At 37.3% G+C, this 27,788-nt stretch overlaps 1 protein-coding gene across 6 annotated transcripts in view; it reads right to left on the bottom strand.

Annotated features, from left to right (window-relative positions):
* Positions 1-27,788, bottom strand: part of ADAMTSL1 (ADAMTS like 1) — an 890,060-nt gene that overhangs the window by 203,588 nt on the left and 658,684 nt on the right. For 4 of the 6 annotated variants that reach the window (XM_043567318.1, XM_043567320.1, XM_043567321.1 and 1 more), the window contains 5 exons: positions 23,803-23,914; positions 20,161-20,299; positions 6,985-7,035; positions 2,265-2,469; positions 898-1,045 (listed from right to left, as the gene is read on the bottom strand). In XM_043567318.1, coding sequence (XP_043423253.1) covers positions 898-1,045; positions 2,265-2,469; positions 6,985-7,035; positions 20,161-20,299; positions 23,803-23,914 — 655 coding nt within the window. The remainder of the gene's footprint in view (positions 1-897; positions 1,046-2,264; positions 2,470-6,984; positions 7,036-20,160; positions 20,300-23,802; positions 23,915-27,788) is intronic. The other 2 variants (XM_043567319.1, XM_043567322.1) reach the window with 1 other exon arrangement.

Here is a 27,788-nt window from a genome sequence, read left to right as displayed (position 1 = left end):
TCTGAAGCAGGCTCCAGGCTCCCAGCTGTCAGCACAGAGCCCGATGCGGGGCTCAAACTTCTCAACTGCGAGATCATGACCTGAGCCGAAGCTGGGCACTCAACCAGCTGAGCCACCCTGGCTCCCGGGAACCATATTTAATATCAATAATAGGAGGTAGTTTATCACAAGGAGTTCTTTACTTCTGAATTGGTTTGTGACTTTGGCATTTTCTCTTTCCTTGACTCAGACTATATCAATATCAGCAAAGAGGTCAGATTAGTGGGCATGCTAATCTGAGAGACCCTGTATAATTATAATAGATCTTGCTCGCTAAGTAGAACTTTTTACAAAATTGCTTTTTATAAATTACATGTAGTATCTGTTGAATTCTGATTTATTCCATATTTCCATTTTAAGTTAAGATTCTGGCTTCTGGTCTCATATTAATGTTTTAATTCTCAGTATAATAAGCAACACCTTTCTGTTTCATCAGTATGTTTCTTCAGTATGAAGCTTCCCAATGTATTTCACGCTTAGCAAAGGAGACACTTTCGGATTCACTGCATTGTTTTCAACAGCAAGACATGTGGATAGTAAATCACTTATACATTTCTCCAATGTCTCTATAGTATCTCCCTCTAAGCAGATATATCTGCTACTTTTCAGCAATGGCCTTCAAACAGCTTTATGATCCAGGAGAGAATTATGTAAATAAGTAGTACTTAAACAACAATTTGCAATCAAAATTATTTGAAAGATTTTTTAGAAAGAGTTAAGTCCATTTAGTAGAGTCTAAGCTACACAATATGGTTTCCAAGAACCTTGGGATCCTTAAAAATTTTCCAAGGAGTTTCAAACAGTCCCTGAATGCACATAACAATGAAAAGGCTGGTAAGCGAGCACCTGTGGAGTTACCTTTGGGTTTATAGCAGGGAGTGGGTATGATGCATTCCTCTTTTATGTGGGGCTTGGTTTTGGGGCTACAACCTCCTGTGTGCATTCCACGATGGTCGATGCAGAGGACCACCCGATACCTGAGGCCCTGGCCGCATGTCACCGTGCACTGGAAGGAGAAGGCAAGACAGAGGAGACTCATAGCAAAGCCTTGTTCACTTTGCCTCATCTCTCACCTGAGACTTTAAAGGGCTGCTTTTATATAAGGACTCCTGGTGGATTTGTACCATTTCTTACCATTCATGGAATCTTTGTTATTTTTGGCTACTTAGGGTGAAGGTGGCTGAAAATTAAATCACTTTCAATTCTTAGATTTAGATGAGTTAGGTAGCATTCCTGAAAGCACCCACTGTGTGCCGAGTCCCAAACCAAGTAGTGAAAAGAAGGAGAAAAGAAACTGTAGCGTGTGCTCAATTTTGATTGCTAACACTTCAATTTTATTGAGTCATTTTGCTAGCTCCCACATGGACATTGACATTTTTTTGAACAGCCATCATAGTTGACACGTATTATTGCAGCATGGCTGATCCAATTGATTATATGACACAGTCAAAACTGTTCAAGGGAGTTGATTCAACAGCTGGATGTAGATGGCACCTCCAGTGGTTCCAGACACCTGGGAGCAAGTCTAGACAGAGGGAAATGTCCAAGCTCTGATCCTGCTGCCACAAAGCCACGTAGTGAAGTGAAGTGCCATCTGTGTGGCTGAGGGCACAGTGGCTTATCTCCTCATCTTTCTATCTCTTTTGCTATTTCAAACCTTTGCATTAGCAGCCATGAAACCTCAAGTAATGTTTTATTTAGGCTGCTGCAACAGTTTCCCTAATGTTCTAGAATGTTCTGGTTTTAATTATCCTACTTCATCCTCATTCTGATTATTTTGCCATTTCCATTTCATCTTTCTTTTCAATGAATAATACACATAATTTTAATTTAAATCCACTCAGACCCTTTTTGGATATAGACAAAGCACAAGAAATACAAAATAAAACCAAACTGTGGTCTACTGAGCTCTATCATCCGAGCAGCTTCTAGAGACTCAGGATCAGTCACTTGGCCTCAGCTGCTCTTGACAGACATTTGCCTCTCCTTGCCACTTGAGGGAACGTTATGAGCGACAGAGGCTTCTGGAAGTAACTTGAAGAAGCTATACATATTTACTCATTTACTTTTGGCTGTGCTAGATTTGGGGCGTGCCTACATCAGGGTGGGCTTCTAGACACCTCAAGAGAAGTGGGGAGCTGCACAGGGTAGCTGGTGGGGTCATGACGATGAGAGGGAAGAGTGGACTTACTCTCCTAATGAACAAAGAAAGAGGGCACAGTTACCGGAGACCACTCCTGTGCCAGCCATTTAGGACAGTCAAAAATGTTGCAGGGCTGCACGATGGGCATCTTAGGGGTGTACATGCATTTCCACTCTTCCACTGAGGTGACATGCCCCTGGATGTCCTCCTCCACACAGGAAACTGCCCGGCTCTGGATGCCCCCCCCACACGAGGAGGAGCACGCGGTCCACGGGGTGGCCTCCCACCTACAGAAGCAAGGGGAGTCATCAGGGCAGACATGCACATTGCCGAACCTCCTCAGTGACCTTTCCGACCAACCCCGTTCCCAGTGCCTACTGGGGCAATCAGGTTCTGAGAGGCTATGGTCAAGAGGACTGAGAGCCATCTAATGCCTAAAATCTGATGAGTAAGAGAGAAGGATTCAATGTTGGCAACAGTGCTTTGTAAACCTTGAAGCTCTACATAATGTAAGAAATACTGTTTGGAGAGCTGTCCACAGGGATATCCGTGCTGTCTCTAACCTACTCTAACGGGGGCTATTCAGTCCTTCTCCTTGTAGTTCAAATATATATTCTGTGTATAATATTTATATTATTTTATATTTTATAAATATATATTCTGCATATATATACTGTTATATATTTTACCATGATATATATATATATATATATATATATATATATATATATTTACTAAATCCCATTTAAATATCTTCGTTAAGACCAAAACTGGTTACTCAATTAACAGGAATAATTTGCACCTGGGCTGATACTTTCTATTTTCGATGCAATACTTTCTTACTTAGCTTCTGGATACTTGTGTACGAGAAGCTCATGAAAGATCAAGGCAAACCAAAGACACTCCGTCCCTTGCTTCTACAATCATCAGCTTTGGGACTACATGGATTCAGCACAATTCCGATGTTCAAGCTACGCCATCAATACACTAAGGAGCAAAGGTGATAATGTAATCTTGTTCCCTAACTGTTGAGGGATACTGGCAGTTAGCATTCCCCTAATAAATAACTCTTGGAATTGTGAAGAGGTTTTGTTTTGTTTGGAAGGCTGATGGCACTGGAATCTAAAGATACAGTTTAGTAAGGGAGAAAAAAACAATATTATCAATAACATTTAAGAGAATTCCATTGCTTTTTAGATCTCTGCATAGCTCTGCTGCATTTGGGACTGGATGCAGAGAGAGATCTTTGCCCCATTTACAGAATATAGAATTTTGAAAACTGGAAACATTGGGACCAAGCTTGTCTTTCTTACATATATTCTGCTTGTTGATGAGGATTGCTAAGGAATTTTAAGATTTCCCTTAGAGTTATGAGAGATATAGTTTTAATGAGAGAAAAACAAAATGTCATCAAGTTGATCTACTTGAAAAGTTAAATTTAAAAACACTGCACAAGCATACCATGGAGACATCAGTTATTTTATAAGTAGGATTCATGCATATTGGGAACCTGAATGCTCTTCTGTATGAGCCTGGATAATGTGTGTTTCCCAGTTAACAGAATTTTCCTCCACATTTTCTTTGCACTGTTTGAGTCTAGGAAACAACTGTTATCTCTATTGCCAACAGCCTAAACATTCTGCCAAGTACAATATTTTCCTATGCATATTTCCCCAGGAGACACAAAAGCAAATGCTATTATGGGGAAACTGAGGCCCTCTGTTTAGCCCTTAGGAGACTTTCTGGTCCCTTTCAAGAAAATGAAGCAGCTCTGTAGAGGGTCTCCCTTCTAAAAGGGTAAGACCAATTCTCATTTATCCATGTAAATCTCTGGAGAGCTTCCCTCTGGATATGGATAACAGGTCTGATTCAGAATGAAATTAGGCTGAATATATAAGTACATATTCACATTACATTTGATCTGACAGTGAAGCGGGAATATGTTTTTGAATGTACATTTAATCTCTTAGAACATTAAGATTCCATAAAAAGAGCACACTTTCTAATTGGTACTCTAACGTCCCTAACCTTGACCCTTCTAAAGTGAGAGTGATTAATTTCTGTCTCAACATTTGGACCTGACCCATAGTGTAAGTTCATAAACAGTAATAAGTATCCTTTTCAATGCCAGTGATCACAGAAAGACAAATGATGCTAATATTATTCTAAGAATTTATAGTATGGGTCCACCATATGACTATAGTTCTATATAATGAAAAATTGTTGTGTGAATCCTGACATAATAATAGGGTTATGTGGAATTTCAAGGCAAAACATGTCTGAGTGCTTTAAAGAAAGTATAATAAAAGCTGAAAGAAGATATCAGTTAGAATATCTTTAAACAGGGACCAGTAAGTACTTGGGGAAAAAAAAAGCATATCCAAGAATCTCGTCCTGGAAGAATACTAAATGGGTTCACATATCACATATTTTAATTCCGATGGCTTTTAATTTTTTAAATACATAGTGTGTTTAAGAAATTCTCAAAATTCAGAGTGATGTGGAAAACATATATATATATTAATTATGAATTAAAGATAATTCATCAGACTACATTCTTACATTACATTTAGGTATGTGTTTCAGTCAAAGACTGAAGGCAAGAAAAAAAATCGGAAGACTCAGTAACTGTGCCTTGTATCTACACTTGTGGACTAAAGCCCATTTAAATAATTTCAATAAGGAAAGCCTTCTGCCTTGATCAGAATGTAGCTGCCACCTGAGAATCATTTTTGAGCCTTAGTTCTCAACTTTGGGTTTTTTTTTTGAGACTCAATACTTCTTATAAGAACATATTTGTAGAAATTGCTTCCATTTACTAAGACTTTATCAACTAAGCAGAATATCTAACTTTAGAAATAGCTCAGTAACAGAAGTGCAAGAAATATAGTGTTTATTTGATAATTATCCTTTCTCATTGTGATGCATGGATAGGCCAGTGTGGACACAGGATGGCATTAAGGAGGCTCATTTCAATCTGTCATTGAGAATACTGGGCTTCTAGCATTTGCGGGGAAATTAAAGTATATAAGAAACGAAGTTTAACCTAAGACAGGCATTAGTTATACCAGAGAAATATAAACAAGAGAGATCATAGACATGAAAGAAATGTAGGAGTGCCATTACAAGAAAAACATAACCTTGATGTTGCTCACTCCTGACACCAACTTTGCTTTTATTGTAAAATATTTGGTCTTCACACAAACAAATACGTGTGTCCTATTTTAGAGATACAGAAACTGAAGTCAAATGAAATCTTGGATCAGTAAAATTAATCTCTTTATATTTTCACTCCACTTTTTTCCCCAAGAAGCATTTACTATATTACTTCGGTTCTGGATCAAACCAGCAAAATGATATAATCATTTATATAGCATTTATATAGTCATTTATATAGCATTTTATAGTCATTTATCAGCTTTATCAATATAGTCATAGAAAAGCGGGAGTGTAGCTGACTAACGAGGTAACCCCTTAGTGGAAGAGCTTAAAAAAACCCAAACAGCTATATAGAGTACAAATCCAATGTCCCTCTCTACATGCAACCGTTAGGATGGTGAAAATCAAGTTCTCTGCCAGGCACTGGAAGTATTTAAGTAGAGGCTGGATGGCAGCTTTCACTGGTATATATGTATTTTATAAATATATGTATATCCATATACCCATGTGGGAATACATATTCACTAAATACCCATATACACATATTTGTATAAATACATATGTTTACAAATGTTGGCTATATGGGTGTGGTTGCAGGGAAGGAATGGGACTGGGAAGCATCTCTGGGGAGCTGAACTAAATGACCTCAAGAGCCCCTATTTGGATTCCATTTCATTAAGTATTTGGAGATTTTCAATCAAACTTTGTTTTATTTTATAGTTCAGAATTGTTTTCTGGGCTTTCATTAGTTTGAGATTGAGAAAACTACTCGCGATTAGATTTAAACTCTGGGTTCTAACTAGCAGCTGGTGCCCTGGAGTCCAAGTGAGCAAAGAGAATAGAGCAAAGGCCTCTCTTAGCTCAGGGGTCATTTCAAGCACGATTCTAATTTCTGCTGTCTGGGGAGCTGTTTCCAATGTGGCAGACCATACACTCAGTAGCTAGTATATTTTTCAGCTTCTCCCGTTTTCTTATGAATATATTAATAAAGAACAAGTTCTCTTAAAACTTCTTCAGTCACTTTCATTATTTTTTCTAGTTAAAAAATATATTGTACTTTAAAAAAGAAACACAGCCCGTGGAATTTTATGTTTTAGAAAAAAAAATGTCCCCTAAATGTTCTGAACAATAAAGATAGGAAAACATCACCTTTTTGTACACAACTATAATTTCTTTGGAACAAAAAAGAGGATATTTAAAGCCCTTATGTAGAGTAATAGCACATCTGGAATCCCACATTTGTGGTACTGTGATAATACTTCAGGCAGTGTTTGCTTAACAGTTAGCAATAGCGCTTTAATGACTGGGGTCCTTTTGCAGGGAAACAAAAGAGGACAAAGGGAGTGAAAGAAAGACACAACATAACCCATACACTCTTTCTAATAAGAGTGAATTACTGTGTCCACCTCAATGTAATAGGATCCTATCTTAAAAAAAAAATTTTTTTTTTTTTGAATGACAAGCTCACAGTCCGAGCAACCCAGTATTATTCAGAAGCAGAGCTCAGGATGGATTGCGAACTATACTGTCTACCATCTTACTTTTACAGAAAAAAACCCCACAAAATCTATATCTACATAGATATATAAAAGAAGCAGAGGCTGATTTACTAATTCTAGCATCAGGATGGTTGATTTACGTACCGAGGAAGGGGATGGTAGAGGTCATAAGGCATGATCTGCTTGTATCCGTCACTGTTAGGAACAATAATGCCAACCCTCTGAGTAGAAGGTACACACAATAAAATAAACACTAAATGATTACATTATACAAATTTTGTTAGACAAATGCAAAACAACATTAGTAAATTGTCTCTGCAAACAACACTAAAACAATTCAGTATCTTTATGCTGGCACGTGTTTGAGGATGGGGCAAGTTCTTTGCAAGGGCACCGTTTACTATAATTAGTTCTCTGATCCAAGCAGGAAATACCACTGGAAAGGGTGGTGGCAAGAAAACTTGGCACCTCATCATTAACTGTGACACAATAAGCTTATAAATGTTCTTTAATCCCCCAAATTATACATCCTATGAGGTCATTATTATCATTATTAATGTTACTTCCAGATGCTCACCAAGCAATTATAGTTACTGTCTCACTCCTGATGAAAGAGAGAGCTATGTATAAGAGTATGTACCTGGGAATCGACAATACTCTGTAATGTTTATTAAAATAGGTTTTTTTCTCTCAGCATATCTAAAGATTTTAATGAATTATCTTGGAAAGCAGTGAACTAGTGAATACAGTGGGCAGCTACCAACAAAAGCAAGTTTCCTACAGAAACAAAGGAAGAGCAGTTAAAATGAGATAAGAAATAGGAAAGATCTTTTTTTGTGTTCTATAAAAATGTGATATTGCGTTAACTGCTATTACAGTCATGGTTGTGATGGTCATGACTGTTGTTAGTATATCTAGTGTCATGGGAAACATGTGAGATTCAGAGATAGAGCCAAAGGAGCCATAAGAAATGACATTATAGGCTATATGGCTAATGGGCACAAGAAATGATATTATAGGCTGTGTGGAAGTCCCTAGAGGCCTTATGGACTCTAATAAACTACACTAAACTACCTCACTGATTTCAACTAAAGCTTCCCATTGGCAAGACTTTCTTGCAGAATCCCCTGGTTTGTGGAAGATTTATGATTAATTGGTGTTAGATAAAAGGGCTAGTATAATAGACCCTCTATCAAGAGTGGGAGACATAGAGAGCTCAGTACACAGCTGTCACCCCAGGACAAAACATGGCAGGGCATGAGCAGAAGACACTTATTCGACAACAGACAAATGATAGGAAGTCTCTCTTTTGAATACTGAAGGAACTCATGTATTCTCTATGTATCCCTGGGATAGATGGATGGGTATATATTTATATATCCATATTCAATATAAATGTTGATATTTATATTTAAATAAGTTAAGGCTTATATTTTAATCTCATTCTCTGATTAGGACGACATAATATGTTCATTTTAGAGGGGTAGCAAGTCTAAGCTTTTGGATAAAATGGGTGAGCTTGGTATACTATGGATCACAAAGATGAAAAATAGCACTGCCTGGAGATCATCATAAATAAGGAGGAAAGAGGGAGTGATAAAGGTAGTTTCTGAAGAAATTACTGAGAGGTAAGAGGATACATGAGAGAAATTAAATCTAAAAGAACATGGGAAACAAAGCTATAAAAGATAGATTTCTATTTCCAGAAAAGACAACCATTGGTGTACTAGTTTACTTGTTTATCTTATGTGACTAAATTTTCCTATGTTTATTTGTATGACTAAAGTTTTTGTACTCATTTGTAGGATTAAATTTTCCTGGTGTATGGATGTGCACTGGTCTACAGTAACAATATTCGTGAAGATGGATGCTGCATTTGAGGAAGGAAAAAATACCTTGGCTCTAACAGAAAAATGGAATGAGTGCTAAGATTAAACTTTTCTCCCTGTTTTTCTAAGTTAGAGAAACTTCCTATTCTTTTCTGCCTTCTTCTGACAGACAATTGGATGGGAAAGACTAATCGTCTCTTTCTCTCTTTTATTATAATCATGTTGATCTCTTTCCAATAGTTCTTATGTCTAGTCATTGAGGAAATTTTATTTCTAAAAGAGCTATCTTTTAAAGAATTCCAAACTTCCAAAGTTCTAATAACTCTGGATATGCATCTAATAGTAGTTAATTAAGAAATTATTGAAATAGACTTTGCAGTTATATTTGAGCTAACCCTAGTATCTTTACTCATGCCTATAGCACCTTCTAAGTGCAAAGATGCAGTTCGTTGCCTTCTCTTCCAAAAAAATTTATAGCTATGGTTTGTTATCCTCAATATTAGAATGAATTGCTGCAGATGTCTGCCAATTGATTTATCAGCTGATGATATTTAAAATGGAGGCAGTGATATTGAAGAAAACAGGCTAGAAGAGAAGAAGGGGGAAGAAAAGGGGGTGTGTATAGAATTCAAGATGTTGGGCTTTGCTTTGGACTGATTTAGAAATTCTGTTTTTGTTTGAACAAGGAGTTCTAAACCTGGATTCAGCAAAACTATAGCTATATTTGTCTTTCTATGGCACGGGTCATGGTGAAGACTCATAAAATCACTCTATGGCACCTGTGAAAACAGAAAGATATCAAAACAATGGTGCTCTGTCCAGTCTTGCTAATGCATGTTCATGTGCATGGGCTCTGCTCTCTCTAGGGGTTCATGTCATGGCCCTGGCCTTTCACCACACTGTCACAGAAGGGTAGGCACTGTGGCCTAGACGTAACTTCCTATTGCTTACCTATTGCTTAGGACATTTGGTCTTTTTCTTAGGCAAAGTGTACATATTGAAGAATGACAAAAAAGGATGCCATTTTGGGATTTTAAAAAGCTCTTGCTACGTTTAGGGCTTGGTGTGTGTGTGTGTGTGTGTGTGTGTGTGTTTGTGGATGTGTGTTTGTATTCAGACATGTATCTGAATATGTGGGGAGTGGTGAAGGAGGCAAAAATAATTTTAAAACATTATCAGAAAGGGAAGCTGTAAAAAGCAGTCTGTTTTTGGGTAAAAGCACTCATTCTCCATTGCCTTAACTATTCTGATCACTCGTGCACTTCTTACACCCAGCAGTTACCTGACTCTATCACTCCCTGACATCAGGGGTCATGGGGGGAAATGAGAAGATGAGGATAATGTCATTCTGGACTCATGTAGTGTAAGAGGGAAAAAGCCATGGTACCTCATCCTCTCAAAGTACACACCTTGAGGAACTGTTCCATGATAGGAGAATGCCTCAATTTTAAGACAGGCTCATGTAATAAAAATATTATGCCATCATAAACATAAAGCCTTTGAACCATTTTTAATGACACAGTCATTTTCAACTGAAAAAATTTCTTTTTTTTTTTTTTTAATTTTTTTTTTCAACGTTTATTTATTTTTGGGACAGAGAGAGACAGAGCATGAATGGGGGAGGGGCAGAGAGAGAGGGAGACACAGAATCGGAAACAGGCTCCAGGCTCCGAGCCATCAGCCCAGAGCCTGACGTGGGGCTCGAACTCACGGACCGCGAGATCGTGGCCTGGCTGAAGCCGGACGCTTAACCGACTGCGCCACCCAGGCGCCCCTCAACTGAAAAAATTTCAATGCAAAGTAGAACATACTGTGAACCACAATACTGAGAAAATTCATAGGTTTGTATATCTATTTAATCATTTTTATAGTTCATATATGTGTGTCTATATATAGACACATATATGACCCATATACATATGTATATAAAAATATATTAAAAAGACCAGAAAGAGTTGTTAGTTCCTGGTATTTGGATTATGCAATTTTGCCTTCATATATCTTTTAAATGTTTATTTATTTATTTTTGAGAGAGAAAGAGCACAGTGGGGGAGGAGCAGAGAGAGAGAGAGAGAGAGAGAGAGAGAGAGACAGAATCTGAAGCAGGCTCCAGGCTCTGAGCTGTCAGCACAGAGCCTGATGCGGGGCTTGAACTCACAAACTGTGAGATCATGACCTGAGCTGAAGTTGGATGCTTAACTGACTGAGCCACCCAGGTGCCCCTTGCCATTGTAGTTTGATATTTTTCTGTTTTCCAAGTTTCCTATAATGTACAGTCACAGGAATTAGAATATTCAAGTAAGACAAAATACAAGTCCGAGAAAATAAAAGAGAGACATTTAAAAATATATTATGAGCAGATGAAATGAGGCCATCACCTCAAATCCTAAGTGGCATTTAAAGATTATTGAGTCTGCTCTGAAATCTCAGAAGCTACTTTAGAACAATATGCCTGACTTTAAATGACTTTTAAACATCAATCTCTATTCAGGCTCATTTATTTAGTAAACCTCTCTTCAGGAAAAATCCTAATAGAGCTAACTCTATGGGAGCCTAATTTGTGGAGTTCTGTGTTTTTTTTTTATAATGGAAATGAACCATAACAAGCCCTTTTCATGGTTTTAAGTGTCCCTTTCTGTGAATCTCTAAGGACCTCTTGCTTCTCCTCTCGAGCTGCAGAGCCTAACTTCCTGACGGCTGGATGTGCTCTAGGTTTGTCGAGCTCATTGTGTCCAGACAGTTCATTACCCTCCCCTGCAAAATGTTTCTTCTCCTGTGATCACTGTGACCGTTCAGAGCACTACCATTCTCCCATCCACTCAGGTTAGACACTATGGGACATCTTTGTTGCTTCTTATTCCCATGCTCCCTAATGGCAGTTAGCTCTGCCGGTTGTGATGTCTGCCAAGCACATCTCCTGGTGACACAAGTTTGGGTCCTTTTGCAGCAGTCAGCTAACAGATCTCTGCCTGCAGGCATTGCCTCCCCCAACCCGGCCTGCTCGTTGCTATCACAGTAATCGATATTTTGCTTCCCATCTCTAAAGTCTTAAATGGCTCCATAATGGCCAGTGAAATTTCTGAGTCAAGTGTTACCTCTTCTAAAGCCTGTCCTCAATTTCCCTCTCAACATCTGGCAGAAATTCCTTCTTCCTCTTCTATATACCCATCACACTAACTCCATTCATTGCTTTTAACTATCTACTAAGTTCTAATATGTGTAAGTTTTACACATGTTTAACACCATGGGACAGAATCCATGTCGGTTCTTTACTGGATCTCTTAACACCATGCCCTGTGCAGGGGCAGTTAGTGAATATTCACTGGATGAAGTCATGCTGTTGGTATGCAGACACAAAGCCAAGCAGTACCATCCAGAATGAAAGCAAACAAACAAAACAAGGTCAAAGAAACTCTCCAACAAACTGCCATTCACTGTGCACATGTTTACTCCCACTCCTTACCTTCTGCTAGCTCTGGCATCTGTGGGAGGGAACGGACTGTTTGGGAGGGGGGTTTGGCAGTTAAGGAAGGCTGCTGGCTATCAGGTGATCTGAAGCACAGAAAGGACAGTGTAATGACACCTGTGCTTCTAGCCTGCTTGGCCAAACTCTGCATCTCTTCCATTAGTTATCTCCCAGAAATAGCCATGACAGCTCTGAAAAATCTTCTCTGTCCTGTCTCACGTGTCTTCCAGATGCCATGCTGCTTTGTAACTGTACAACTCTGTCTGGGCAATGTTGGGGCCCAGATTCTAGTTGATTTTTCTTTGCCTTTGTCATGGTACCAGGCATAGAACCTGGTACAAGTCAGACAGTCAATTAAAAAAAAATGAATGAAATTGTGGGTGGTGGAGGGAGCTCTGGCACAAAAGGGAGTATTTCATCACCTCTCGACAACCCTGGAGCAACAGAAACCAGTCTCTTCCTAAGCAACAGTTTAGAATGGGGGAGGGGAGAAGTAACAAAAGTTGGCAAAGACACAGGCATTCACTTTTTCATGAGTGGTGGAGCACAAAGGATCATGGTATACTAAGGAAAAGGACCCCTGAGGAGCTGGGAGATGGACAGTCAGTTCTCTTTTCTCTCACTGTCTTTCTGTATGATCTTGAGTGCTTTACATTGGGACCTCTGCAAGATCTAACTGGATGAAATCAGGGGTTTTAAGATGAAGTAACCCATCTCATGGAGCTCTATCTTACCTGCCCTCTTCTTAGTGGCTGCTAAAGGTAGAGCTTGCCGCTCTATGGACCACAGATTGAAAACCACTGAAGTAGGTGATCATCTCAAAATCTTTCCTACTCTAATATTTGATGACTTCATAAAACATAGTGGGTTTTCCTAGGAAACAGGGGATCCAGCAAATGAGAAAATATTCTGCAAATAGTTCACACTTTTCTTAGACCATTGTGATCATGAGGCAACATTCATTTACTAGGAACCACACCAAAAGAACCCTGTTTCATCACTTGGGTTTGAAAATATTTTTAAGGCACATACTCATTTTTCTGCTATAAAACCAATGGAGAGTTTTTGATCATTTGACCCCAAATATTAGTATTTCATTGATATTTCTGTGGTTAATATTCTTGACATTAATGAATGCAATTTCTGAACTGCTTTTAAGTAAGTGGGAGTAATATTTCCCTGGGCTTTGTTTATCTCTTCCTGTACTGTCCTAAGTGATTGGTCACTGTTTAGTAAACATCAGTCTTTATGCTTATATAAAAGAGGTTTGCTTGACCTGAGTATGTGATCATTTCGCAGACCCATAGCAAACTTTGTATTCATAGGATTGTCAGTTCTGAACTTGCTGTGGGGGTCTATGTTGGGCTTAAACCAGATATTACAGGATGCTGATGGCATCATGAAGAACAAAGGGGGATGTTCTGTGGGATGAATGCTTGCCTCAAGGATCAGGTTACCTGAGTTTACACAGTCGAGGAGATACTTTGGAAGTACTTAGATTTATAATCCAGCTTTCTTTTCACAATCTAACTCGGGGCAGATCACTCAACCTTTTTAGGCTTCAGTTTGTTTATCTGGAAATACAGATACTAATCTCTGTCCTGCTATCCTGTCAGGGAATGTGAAACTGAATTGAGAAAATGGATGTGAAAGCACTTTCTAAACTTCAAATAGAAGTAACAAGTCATTTTACAGATTTGGCTCTCAATTTGTTTTTTTTTTTTTAATTTTTTTTAACGTTTATTTATTTTTGAGACAGAGAACACAGAGCATGGATGGGGGAGGGTCAGAGAGAGGGAGACACAGAATCTGAAACAGGTTCCAGACTCTGAGCTGTCTGCACAGAGCCCGACGCGGGGCTCGAACTCACGGACCGTGAGATCATGACCTGAGCCGAAGTCGGCCGCCTAACCGACTGAGCCACCCAGGCGCCCCAGATTTGGCTCTCAATTTGATAATGATAGCTGACTTTTGTTGAGGGCTTGGACCCTTGCTAAGAGCATTATGTGTATTACCTCATTTAATGCTCCTAGCTACTCTCTTACAGGAATATTATACTCATTTTACAGAAGGCAAAACTCAGACCTAGAGAAGTTAAGTAAAGAAGTTACTAGCTAGTAAAGTCAAAGTGATAGGTTGAGGTTAAAATGGAGGATGACGATGATAATACCTGTTCTAGTAACTCACAAATTAAGAGAATTGCGTAAATATTTATGCTTTTAAAAAGTATAAAATGTAATATGAAAAGTGATTATCATTATTAGTAATAATGAGCTGATTGGGTAGGACTGAACTGCCACAATAATGGAGTTACAGCTGATGGTCTGGTGATGTGTGGTATGACTATAAACTTGGGAAGGGTTTGACCATGCATCCTAAAAAGAACCAGAACTCTGCTTTTTTACCTCATTATACATAATACATGAAAGTGGAAATGGGATTTTATGGTGAAGTTTCTTATTGCTTACTCATTAGCTACTCAAAGCAGTATATTCAAATGAGGGTGATTAAAAGTAAGTTGTTACTTTTCTAAGTCATTTACCTCTTACAAAATAATAAAAAGACTTCCAAGATTAGAAAAACATTTCATTATACTTTAATGCTAACTAAGGAACCATTTTCTAGTTCTGACAATAAGTTCTCATTTTTTGGACACAGGGCATAAATCCTATCTGAATTAAACAGCAATGTGTCACAGGTGGGTAAGTGGGGATTATTAGGCAATTGCACATTGTGATTTGTGGAGATGCTAATTACCTTAATTTCTCATGGTTGTTGTATTTTAAAAATCTGATAAGTGTGATTTACTTTGATATAGTTTTTAGGAATTTATGTGTCTTGCTATTATAATAACAGAGAACTACATTTCTAGACCTATATAGAATTTCTCCTCCTTTCATGGAGGAGAAAGCTGATTTCTGGGAAGATTAGGTATTCCTGTCTGACGTAACATCAACACTGTCATAATCATGATCTTAGTCATAATAGCTGTAGCAACTAACATTTTTGAGTGCTTCTCATGTGTCAGACATGTATCAGTCAAACTTTTTAAATGTATTAAGACACTTATTTCTTATGATGACCCTGTGAGGTAAGTATTATTATTTTCCTCACTTCATAGGATGAAACACTGAGACTTAGTCAGAACAAGTAACTGTCCAAAGGCTACTCAACCAGTAAATGGCACAGCCAGGATCCCAAGCCAACCTGTTTGCTCCAAAGCTCCCCTCTTAACCACCAGACTGTTTTGCCATTGGGCTAGTTGGTCACGAAGTTAGTGTGACCAGATTTTTATATGCCCTGTACACATAATGGCTCTCATGATGCAGATTATTTCTTTAAAGTTGCATTTGAGATTTTGTTTACAATTTGAATGATAGCCAGGGATGACTTATGCAATTTTCTGTCAAATTAAATGGAGCTGGATAAAAAAGTCCACTGGAACTCACCAACAACTGCCGCTTGGGGCATACAAGTTTGGGCATTTTCTCAGGACTGTTGCTCTGAATTCCTTGAGGGAAGGGGGAATCTGGATGCAGTTTCAGCTAGAAACAGATTTGTTTGCTAATGATTGTGACCATGATAGTGTGATGAGTGAGAGCTTTTTTCACTTTTCCAACCTTTGCCAATTTAAGCCCCCTTCATTACTGCCTTGGAGGGAAAACTTGAGGCCCATGCCAGAAAAAATCTGAAAAGGTGGTTCTCTGATCTTCTCACAAACAATGTCTTGCACAATTTCCCCCAGACAGCATTAACAGTCTTTTCAGTCTCATAGACTGAGATATATACGACCAAATGTAGCATAATTCACATTAAAATCCACTCTGAAAACATAAGGTGCTTATCAGCTGAACTAAAACTATGCCTTTTTAGTTGTTGGTGGACCATAGGCATACATTTTGAGGCTCTCTGGCCACATGATGGGTTTTACCCTTCGACTGGGAGGCAAAGATGATACAAAAAAATCACACGAGCAAACAACAGCAGAGAGAGGCATTAAAAAATGACAGAAGCTATGATTATAGCATGGCAGGCAAAGGAGAGGATTTTACATTTGATTAGATTCTAAGTGTCTGAGCTACATGAGAAAAGGTACATACTACAGTGTTAAATGAATGCAGTGGAAAACAAATTAAACATGCAGTAGATCACGGACAAATGGGGGCTGGGAGGGCATGCCTCTGGACTTCTGGAAGTGCCCAAATTGAGACTGCCACCAGAACTCCATACAGAGCATATGAGGGGCTTAGTGAGGTCACAGCTCTGAGTCACCAATGAGAAACATTCTTAATTTTAGCTAAAAGCCATTAAAATTTTAACTTCATTTTCTCTTCCCTTCCATTGTAAGTGTTAAGTTTTGGCTTCCTTTTTGAGACCACTTTTGGCAAGGAGACACAGTATTTTACCACTTCATAAAAATGACTGCATAAAAGACATCAGCAGAGAGCAACAAAGCTCTCTTGGGCTGGAACTTCTGGCAGCCAGGTAGGCTCAAATGTTGGTCTAGTAGTATAGGGGACTCATATTCCTGCCTCAGCAAAATGTCAAGTTACTATATGTCATGGATATTCAGGCTTGCTTTAGGATAGTGGAAACCAAGAACACTAAATTGCTGAATTCCAAGTGTCCACGGTACACAGTATGATCTCATCGATGTTACGAGCTATAGACAGGACTGGAAAGCAATATAGCAAAAACATTAACACTGGTTATTTGTGGCCCCTAGGGATTATTAGTGAGTTTTATTGTTTTAATCATAGGCTTTTAACTCATCAACATTTGTTAGCATTAAGCATCAGAAAAAAAGCCATAAAACCATAAAAATGTTTTGAAAAAAATGGGCTACATGTCAACAATCCCTTTAACTTCAAGGTGAACCAATCCACCACCATGAGAGTCAGTGGATATTGTCAGTGAGTGAAATGAGTAAGGGATATCATTTAGTTCATTAGTTCAACTGTAAACATTTACTTATTATAAAGCAAATTAATGCAAACAATGAGGCTATTTTGGTAAACAGAAAAAATTGGATATCAAGGATTATGGCTAATGGTCATCATAACCAGTTTATTTCTGGTTTGTTTTGGTTTTAGATGTGCAGCGATGACAAAATTCCTATTATCTCAGAGAAGGAGCTGCTAATGATAACAGTTTTTACAGTTCACCTTGCAATCTTAGTATACCTATTTTTTCAGTTAAACAGACATACTGAAGAACTTAATGATGAGTGCAAAAAAGTAGTTCCTTTGGTGGTATAACATTTTTACAACTGTTACAACAATTTTTTTTTTTTTACAATTTGGCTGAATTTTAATAAGTTAAAATTAGTTTAACATGTTTAAATATATATACATATATATGTATATACATGAACGTTTTGTGATTTATTGTTTAAAAATACTTCAAAATGTGTAAAATGAAATTCAGTGAAGCAACTCTATGGAATTATAGGTTCTGTAGACAAGGTCTGAAAGCCACAATTTAATGCAACAAACAACCCTCTCACCCTCATTTTGTGGGTGAAAAAACCAAGGTCCAGAAAGGTAAAATAATAAGCCTAGGGCTACACACTAATTATTTAGTGTACTTTTTGCTGTCCATGGTACTTCCCAGCCTTGACAAGCAATAAACTTGGCCTTATGAGTGGGATTTTGCTTTCAAATAATATATAATAGGTCCTAAGTCCTAGTCTCATACAGGTAAAGTGAACAAATATCTCAAGGGCTAGATAAAATAATTTTTTTGGAAATTCAAAAATATGTCAGCACTAAGAATGTCTACGTTTTCCCTTTGAGGGTTTCTAATTTTAGACACAAAGGCCATAGTTTAATGTCATTGTGTCACTCTTGATTTAACTATTAGGCAGTTAAATCTGTAGTTAGAAAGCAGTTTCTTGAGGGTTCAACTCGGCTATGTCTAACAGGAGGGCAGACCTATTTTATATAGTAGGTTCTCTCGAACCATCGCTTCTTATTTTCTCTCAGAATTTAGAAAGGTTGCTTTGATCCCAAGTATGCAAATAAAGTACAATGAATTTCCCAGTGATCCTTGAAGCAGCAAATCTACATTTCCTAAAGCAGTTTCCTCTTAAATCTCTCCTACTGCTAAGTCTTAATCTTTACAGCTTTGTTTAATTACTTCTGCATTGAAAAAAGCAGCTTCCTGACATTTGCCTCTAACTTATTTTTTCTTTCTCCTTAATAGCCACCTGTCCCAACATTTATACATGTGCTGTATTAGATGTTTTAAAATAACACAGGACACAGACAAGGCATAAAGTTCACAGGCAGACTTCTTTCAATATAGTATGGCCTTTTGCTTTGGGATAGTAAGAAATAGGCCACAAATACTATTCCAAACAAGAAGAGAGATAAAACTCAGAAGCCAGAAAAAAATTGAGTAGATTATAAAAATTTTCTTAAAATTGTTAACAAAATGCTCTTATTTCACAACTGTCTTCCCTGGCCATCTCTTTATTGAAGTTCTTTTTCCCCCAGATATGGGGGTGACTCCCCCATTTCTCCTAGAAATTAATACGTAAATTTTGATGAAAGCGTGTAAAGACTTTCAAAGTCTTTCTCTGGCTGAACTGATCTGTCTGAATTAGGATAACTATGCTTTTCACACACTGGTCTTCTGGTATAGATATAATAAGTATATTATATACTTATTATATAATAAGTAGAATAATTTAAAAGTGGGGTTGAACTGCATTTGCTATAATCATCTTGGCTAAAAACACTTCGTACTCTTAATATTTCCAAAGTTAAAAAAAGTCCAAGCAAAATTTTAATACCTCATTCAGTTTTTATACCATATCCACTTTTTAATACATAATTTTCTGGTGTAATATGAGCCTAAATTAAATTAAACTTCACCTAAATTATATAACTATAAAATATCATTTTTTTCTGTTTTTTTTTAATGAAAACATGTTATTCTGAGTTCAGTTTTATGAGCTAAGTATATGAAAGAGGCAATTTTGTATCACCTGCAGAATTTAGAATTCATGAATATGAGACAGACAGAGTACAAGAAAATAACTTTAGAAAGTTAACAGCAGAAAACACAAACTTCAAAGATAGAACACTTTTCATGCATGTTGTTCATGTAGTATTTCAACTATGTAAAAATTTTGTTTTATGTATACATGATTACTCCACTATGATTTAAAAAATAATATTGAGGTGCTTCTAAGAAATCCAAGGAGCTTTGGAAAGGATATTTTATCTTTTGGCGTTCGTGATTAGCTTTGTAGGAGAAGAATTTTTTATATCCTCTCTCATATGTTGAGGATAAGGAAGCTAATAAAGAGATTTACCAGGAAGTTCTGCAACTACAAAGGCAAATGCTACACCATGAACAGATTGTTGACCTGTACTTTTATGACTACTCATCATCTGAGATATTTCATATGTCAGTCTGATCCTTAATCCTACAAATAACTGAGGGCCAATCAGATTTCCAGAAAGCAACAGTACTAGTGCAAGTGTCAAGTGTCTCTTTAAAACTCCTAATTAAAAAGACCTTAAAAAAAATCTGACTATTGCAAATAAGTCCTGCTTTCTCTTTGACAAAGTCAGGGTGTGTTAAAATTAGAGCTGTTCTAAGACTGGTTTTGATTCTAGTTAATTACTGTGGACCAGGGTAAAATGGGTCAGTTGTGATCCTTACATATGGTCTACTCTGACCATGTCACTGATCAAGTGACAGAGTTAAAATGGAAGGAATCCTGAGAACATTATGCCACCACCTTGGCCTGGACCTTGTTAAGGAGGGATACAAGTACCAGAATAAAAATAAATCAGAAGAGAAAATAGCTCTGAAGAGTGCTCCGCAAGTGGAAACTCTGGAGACCCTGAGAGGGCATCATACAGCTTCAAGAACATGGGGCGTGGGTACGGATAACACATGATAAGGAATGGACCCTGGACAGCAACACTTATTTATTTTTAATTAAATTCTTATGAAGCTGATGGAACTCAACTTATGTTTATGATAAATAAACTAGTAAATTTGACTGACCTGGCTGGACAAGGATCCAAGTTGCACTCTTGAAGTTTGGGTTTGGGTTTGATGTTCTCTGGGTAATAGTGACAGTATTGATCCGCAACCACACGGTTGCTCCGAAGATCATAACACTCAGCCGATGTCAGCTGGTAACCTGCAGTATCAAACCATCCAGGCAAGTTTCAACACACATGTCATATTAAAGTATAATGTAATATACTTCTTTATACTTCTTGGCCATCTCACATTAATGAAAATTCTTCCCCAACACTTCAGTAATTTCCAGGACAAAAGACAGAAATATGGAAGGCTCATTAATCTTTGCAGGCCTCAAATACGATTTTTTCCACTCAAATTGTAATAATCAAATATACTGTAAGGTTTGAACTACATAAGGGCATAGCTAGGTGATCAGACTCTGCTGTAAGTACTATTACTATTAATTTGTTTTGTATAATCTAAAAGTGTAACATGGATATCTGTATCCAAAAGAGATGATCAGTATTTATTTGCCAAGCATCTCATGCAAAGATGCAAAATTGCCTCCCTTGTATCTGAAGCACCAGGAAGAATAAACTCCCCAATCAATCAATCAATCAATCAAATAAACCCTAACACTGCTCCCCTTGATGAATGGGGGACAACGAAATACAGCACAAGATAGGGTCCTTCCAGCTGCCTGGGAATATTATTTTTGTCTAAATTCAACCTGAGTAGGCTAGGCTGAGAAGATGGAGGATTAAGATCCTAATAGTATCCATTAGGAATCCCTACAAAACAACAACAACAACCATAATAGTACCCCCCTACTGTTCAATTTTTGCTTCACCTAAAATCCTTTCTCATTTCTCTTTAAGTCTCCAGCCAATAGTTTTTTAGTGTCCACGCACAAGTTTCCACTGTTTAGAGAATTCTTTTAAAAAATAGCACTGCTGAGTAATGCTTAATTCCATTCATAATGTGTTTTACCTTTTCCACCTGCCTCTTTCTTGTCTTGTGGATTTCCAGTGAGGTGGTGATGAAGACTTAGATTCTTAGAGTGAAAAATAAATGTACATGGAGAATTTTTTTAACTTAGGCTTTTTTTTTTTTTTAAATCATTCTAACCCTAACCAACCTCCAAAATATATTCTCCCTGGCAGGTGGTTGAATATTGTTATTGCTAGATATATGTTAGAAAGTCAGATTGAGAGAAGTTAAAAGACTTGCAAAAGATTTTAGGAAATCAGAAGAAGGCTTATAAACCAGATTTCCTGGCTTGAGGCTGTGTTTTCAGACCACCCACAAAAATTAATTGTTCATTAAAGGCCTAAAAAAGAGCTTTTAACAATTTTACTGTAAAGATGAAAAGCATGGAAAGTAATAGGTAAGAACACATGTTCCATTAAACTTTTTATTTTATAAGAAAGCCAAAGAGCAAAATGACATTTTAAATAAGTAAATATACTTTTATTTTTCAATTACATTATACTCTAAAGCAGATAATGTTATCATAAGCTAACCATTTTACAATTTTCCATATAATAATTTCTACTCAAGGACAGAGTTTATCATGTAGTAAAATGTGGGCACAAGCAATAAGTATATTATATAACTGAGAATATGATTTTTAAAAATCATAATTTGTCAGCTTAAAAACATTGCTGGAAGCTATTCGAGAGTGTGTGTAATGAAGGCTTAGAACAAAAATGAAATAAAAGACCAAAATAGTCAGATAATTCTGTTTTTGAACGTTTCACAAGGTATTTTTAGCCACAATTGTTTACACTTAGCAAAACGGTCAACCAGCTGAATGTGGAACCAGAAATATAAAAAGGAACTCAGAGATCATTTTTTTAGTCATTGTCAAACTGGTCCATGAAGGGGGAGAAGGCTGGTTTCCACACAGCTCATATCTTTATTCTGAGCAATACTCCTTTTATTTGTGCTTCCTAGTAAGATTTCCTTTGAAGAAAGTGTTTGATAGCTCAAAACACTTGAAGACCACTGATGCTTCTACTTGTTCACTTAGATGTGAGGAAAATAAGGTTGAGAGGGGTTGGCTATATATGAATCTAACATTAATCCCCTTACTATATAGCAAGGCATCATCAAGCTTACTGACATTACCCTCTAACACCAGCTCGCTATATGAAATTGACATAGTGGGCATATTATGGAATTGATACTTCGGTCAAAGCATGGTTTTCATTTAAAAAGAAAAGAGGAAAAATAATTATTTACCTAGAAAAATAATTGTTTACTTAGATTTCTTTCTTTGAAACTATTTCCTGTACTAGTCATTCATAAGTGTATCAAAATAACATTCTTATGAAACATCAAAGTAGTTGCCATTTTACTTTTAAAGAAAGTTATTTTCTCTTCAGAACAGATAGAACAAATGGAAACGCTATTGTGCCGAAATGCTGAGAAGCTCAAATTAATAGTTATTTAGCAACCAGGTAAAAGCACTTGAAGGTATTTCTGACTAACTGCTTTTAGGCTAAAATCTACCATTGCTCTAGAGGACCTGATTTTTAGTGATTTGTTCACATTATGCAGATGAAGATGAATTATTTCATACGTTCTCACTGTTTAAAAAAAATAATAGATAATAATTTGTTTCCATTTTGAGGTATCATTCTTCTTTTCTCTTGTCGGAATAATCTAGTGATACCCAGGTAGATGAGCTACTTAACACCAGCCAACAATCTGGTTTCGGTGAAGGTGGAGCCAGAATTTATTTGATATGCTGGTTTTTAAAGGAATATACAGACAATTTTATGCTCATTAAATCAGCAAAATTAAACAATTTCTTATAATCCACAAATACTGGCTCAGTTGGCAATGAAACTCAAATATTCATACTCTGCTTATTACCCTTCTGGAAAGAATTTTGGTAATATATGCCAATAGCCACAAAAATTCTGAAACTCACTCTTGAGAATTTATTCCAAGGAAATAATTTGAAAGGAGAAAAGGAAAAAGAAACTTGGCTATTAAGTTATTCGTTACATTATAAGAGAAAAGTTTAAGTGAACTAAATCTTCTATAAGGATATGGCTAAATAAATTATCATAAAGTAATTTGAAGCAATTATTATGTAACCATTATAATTGTAAAGGGCAGAAAATGGGAGAAAATATCTTTTCCAGTAATACAAAATGCTGTCCCTATTGCGGATGTGATGGAGCAGAGATAGGAATTTATTTGGTGACTTTTCAGGAAAGATGATGGGATAGAGCTTAACAATAACCGAGCTGAAGTCTACAGAACAGTGATTTTTTTTTTTCGGGTAATAAACTATTCCCTTTAATTAAATTCATCTCTGATTCTTTTTGAACACATTATGCTACATAGTAGGCCTGACAAACACTCTTCACTGGACTCAGGAATAAATAAGTTCTCTTCAACTAGGTGAGTAGTTGATTCTCAAATGAACAGAACAGACTCAAGACCGTTTCCACTAATGGGACTCTACGGACAGAAAATGTTCATGGGCCATCCTGACTGAGGTATCCACCTTACAGGCGGACTTCTGGATTTGGCCCCATTCAGAATAAAGAATCTAACCCATCACAGCATGAAAGTTCTTCCATGTTGAAGTGGCTACTTTTACAACAGCTAAGCCTTCCCTCATAGAAGCTAACAGTTCCTAGGCTAAGTCAACACCATTACCTCCTCCACAGGTTGCTGAGCAAGGAAAGAAATCTGTCTCCCTCCATCGGTGGATGATAGGCTGATAAAAGATGAACTGGACTGTGCTGTCAGCGGGCCCTGAGTTGTGGATCTGCAGGAGACAAGAGACAATAGCAAAGAGAGCAACTAGTATGACAGAGGGGTGCTTTCTTGATTCCTTGCAACTCTGGACAAGAATGTATAGTAGCACGGATGGTTTCAGGCTGCACTGGGAGAGAAGTGGCCATAGCAATATCACCCATCTTACCAATCAACCATTCGCCATCACCACCATTGCTTTCTCAGTTCTTTTGCCACGAGCAACGGATAGTAATGTCTTAACTTGTGATTCTAGTAGGGTCTTTTCCCAGGACACTTATTCCCTTTCCCTCATTTATTTCCAACTTTTCTGGTGTAACAGGAAAAATTATAGGTATTTTAAATTTCTATGTATGTATATGTGTATGTATATATGTGGATTTATAATGTAGGTTCAGAAAGAGAAAATTTGTTCTGAGAAAATGATAAATGCCATATACTGCAAGAAATGAAAGATACTATCCTTTGTTAACAAAAAAAATTAGGGGCACTTTGATGGCTCAGTTAGTTAAGCATCCAACTTCAGCTCAGGTCATGATCTCATGGTTTGTGAGTTCGAGCCCCACACCGGGCTCTCTGCTGTAAGCACAGGGCCTGCTTCAGATCCTCTGTCCCTCCCTCTCTCTCTCTCTCTCATTCTCAAAAATAAATAAACATTAAAACAATTTTTAAAAAAGAAACGAAAAAAAATTAAAGAATTAAATGGCTCTGCCCACCCAGAGACATACATGGTGTTTCCTGGCAATTTAGTGACTCATACGTTTTCATGTGCAGAATTACCAATTGGAAGCTTGCTAAAATGCTAATTCTTCAGCTCTTGTCCAGAGATCCCGGCAACGCAAACATTGATAGTCCAAGTACCAAACTTTAAAAAACACCAACTTCCATTATAAAAGCATTTACTTTGAATACAACATGTGCTTATGGAAATGACAACTCCTTTGTTTTTCAAAGGGGGGAAGTGAAGCAATAATCCTTTAATAGTTCTTAAAAGTATAAGGTTGAGAAAACATACTTAAACTGAAGGAGCAATGCCTTGATTTCATGAAGACATAATAACATGTCATATAACACTGAGACAGTGGGCAAGGCTTGGACTATTTGTTATACTAAAGGAAGTTCCATGGACAACAAAGAGGGGCACCTCTTAACTTCAAGACAGTAGAGGAGCACATCAGCACATCCTGTGGTCTAAGTCTTTGTTAGTGTTTTCAAGCTTTCTGCGGTCCTAGCTGCCCTTTACCGAGGATAAACTGATGGATTTAGCCTTCAGATTTAAAAAAAAAAGACCATCTATTTTTCCACTACTGAGTTTAACGACTGGATTAAACATCTAGGAACACTGAAGAAACAGGGAGTAGGTGTTAAACCCCAGACCAGTTTTTGGACTTTGGAAGGAAAGAATATTGGAAATGTTCTTCAAATGATCTGCAGGAGCTGGAAAGGAGAAAGAAGAAAGTGAGAAAACTAAAGAATATTTCATTTTAGGCTGGAATTCCGACCCATGGAACATCGAGGTCTTTCCTACTTAGAATAAGCAGTGATACAATCCCCGACTTTAAAGCAAAAACAGCTGAAGCAATACAGTGTCTTTCTTAAAAGGGGAGCATAGTTTACAGATTAATATTTTTCAATCCTATGTGTCAGATACAGGATACCTAATTGCTTGCTCGGGGATGTAGTATTAATCATATCCTTTGGAAAGTTTTTTTTTTGGTTGTTTTTTTATGTTTGTTTTGTTTTGTTTTACTTTTGTTTTAAGCTTACAAAAGCCTATAGCTCTCTTGGGATGTGTGGTTTCCATGCTGGGAAGGTATTAGAAGAGGACTCTCATTTGAACACCAGCTCGGTGAAAAAATAAAAAGACCAGAAGATTTATTTAGGCTTAGAGAAATGGATTGTTTTGCAGAGGTCCCTTTTGGGATGCTTGAAATTAAACAAAGTCCTAGGAAAGTGGAGGAAAAAACAAATACGTGGAGGATATAACATCAAAATCCTTGGAGAAACCGTGTTCTAGAATATCCGTACAGTGTCTGGGCTTAGTTTTTGATCTGGTTAAAGAGGCAAAAAGATGGAATTTGTCAAATTTTCAGCCTACTAGAAGTTATCAGTAAAACTACCTTATGTCCTGAGAGTAAGGAATGAATGTGAAGAAGTTTTGGTGTTAAGAGGGAGTCTTAGTAAAGACTATGTTGAAGTAAAGAAAACAAGAAGATTACAAAGAATATTGTTCCTAATGAGCCCAATGAAACCGAAGTACAATGAGCATGAATGCTGAGACTTATGCCTAAATTTGAAAAGAGACTGGAAGTGAACAGGGATGCTGTTATTTCAAACAGATAAAACCAATCATAATATATCCAGACCTCTGACCACATAATCTTGTTTGACTCCTTCCACACTGATAATTCCTGGTTCTCTCTTCTCTACAGGTACCTTCTTCTTTTAATAACCGCCAACAACTGGGGTGCCTGGGTGACTCAGTTGGTTAAGTGTCCGACTTTGGCTCAGGTCATCTTGCATTTCATGAGTTCCAGCACCATGTTGATATTCAGCACAGAGCCTGGAGCCCACTTCCAGTTCTGCTTCCCTCTCTGTCCCTCTCTGCCCCTCCCCTGCCCCTGCTCACACTCTGTCTCTCTCTCTCTCTCTCTCAAAAGTAAACATGAAATAATTTTTTAAAAATAAAGCCAACAACTACCACAGCAACCGGCACTTGTTACATTCCTACCGTATGCAAGGTACATTTTATTTGTATTAAATCTAAATTTAGAACTACCCTGTATTATCTTCGACCTTTACATTATAATGAGAGAGATGAGTTTCAGAGAGATTAAGTGACTTACTCATGGCTACACAGCTAGGGAATAGCAGAGCTGAAATTTGAATTCAAGTGTGCCTTGGCTTGAAAGCTGCCATTCTTTTCAGGGCACAAAGTAATTTTGTTAGTTAATGTTAGTTTTGTAAAGACATAGGTATTTATTTTTAGTGGCGTCCTTGAACTGCTCTCCTCACTATCTTCTTAATTTTTCATTTTAAAGTAGGAAAAGTATGTTTAAAATAAAAAGAAGAGGCTAACCTGATGTCTAACTTTGATGGACTAATTGTTTCTTATACAGATGAGCTGCCATGTTCCTTTTTTCTGGTTTTATTAATTCTGGGCGTCTGGGACCTTTGTTATCATTAGCTCTGGAGCTTTACAAACCATACGGCCTCAGACATCAGGTTCTTGTTCTCAAGAGTATGTTGAAAGCTTCAGTTTGACACATTAGGATTTTGTTTTAGGGAGCTAAACACATCTGGCATATGTAATTTTGGCCTCCTTAAGTTAATAAGGAAAAAGAAGTTCTGAACCAAGCTTTTCTTCCTATAATTACAATGATTCAGTGTTTCTAATTTAAGGACTTCTCATACTGAAAGGAAAGAAGATAAAAACTGGTCACTTTCCATAGCAACTCACTGCACTGTCATGATAAAGTCACAAGGCAGGACCAATGTATGTGTGGGTAACGGATGAACATAGATCCCTGTAAAATCAAAGGAATCAAGGAGACATTTCAAACACATGAAAGACATCAAGTACACAAAGGATCTCTCAGTTGATGTACTCTGAAATGCCATATCTTTTTCTTCTCTTTTGGTTAAAGGGTAATTTGTGAGCCTTTGCTGTCCCCTCCTATGTTCTTTTCTCTCACTGGTGTTGTAGAAACTTTTGCCTGAGACAAAGGCTCAGCAGCAAAAGGCTGGTAGTCAGGAGTCTCCCTATCCTCCTTGGCTGCTGAATTATGAACAGATTTATGCTCAAGACTGTTCAGAAAGACATATTAAGGCATTATTTCTGCCTAATACTCTAACTAATGCAAATGGAAATCACAACTTTTCTACCA

Source organism: Prionailurus bengalensis, chromosome D4 (genome assembly GCF_016509475.1).
Source record: "Prionailurus bengalensis isolate Pbe53 chromosome D4, Fcat_Pben_1.1_paternal_pri, whole genome shotgun sequence".
In the NCBI taxonomy this organism is placed as follows: domain Eukaryota; kingdom Metazoa; phylum Chordata; class Mammalia; order Carnivora; family Felidae; genus Prionailurus; species Prionailurus bengalensis.
Note: the sequence above shows the minus strand (reverse complement) of the source record. Positions and strands in the feature narration are given on the sequence as shown.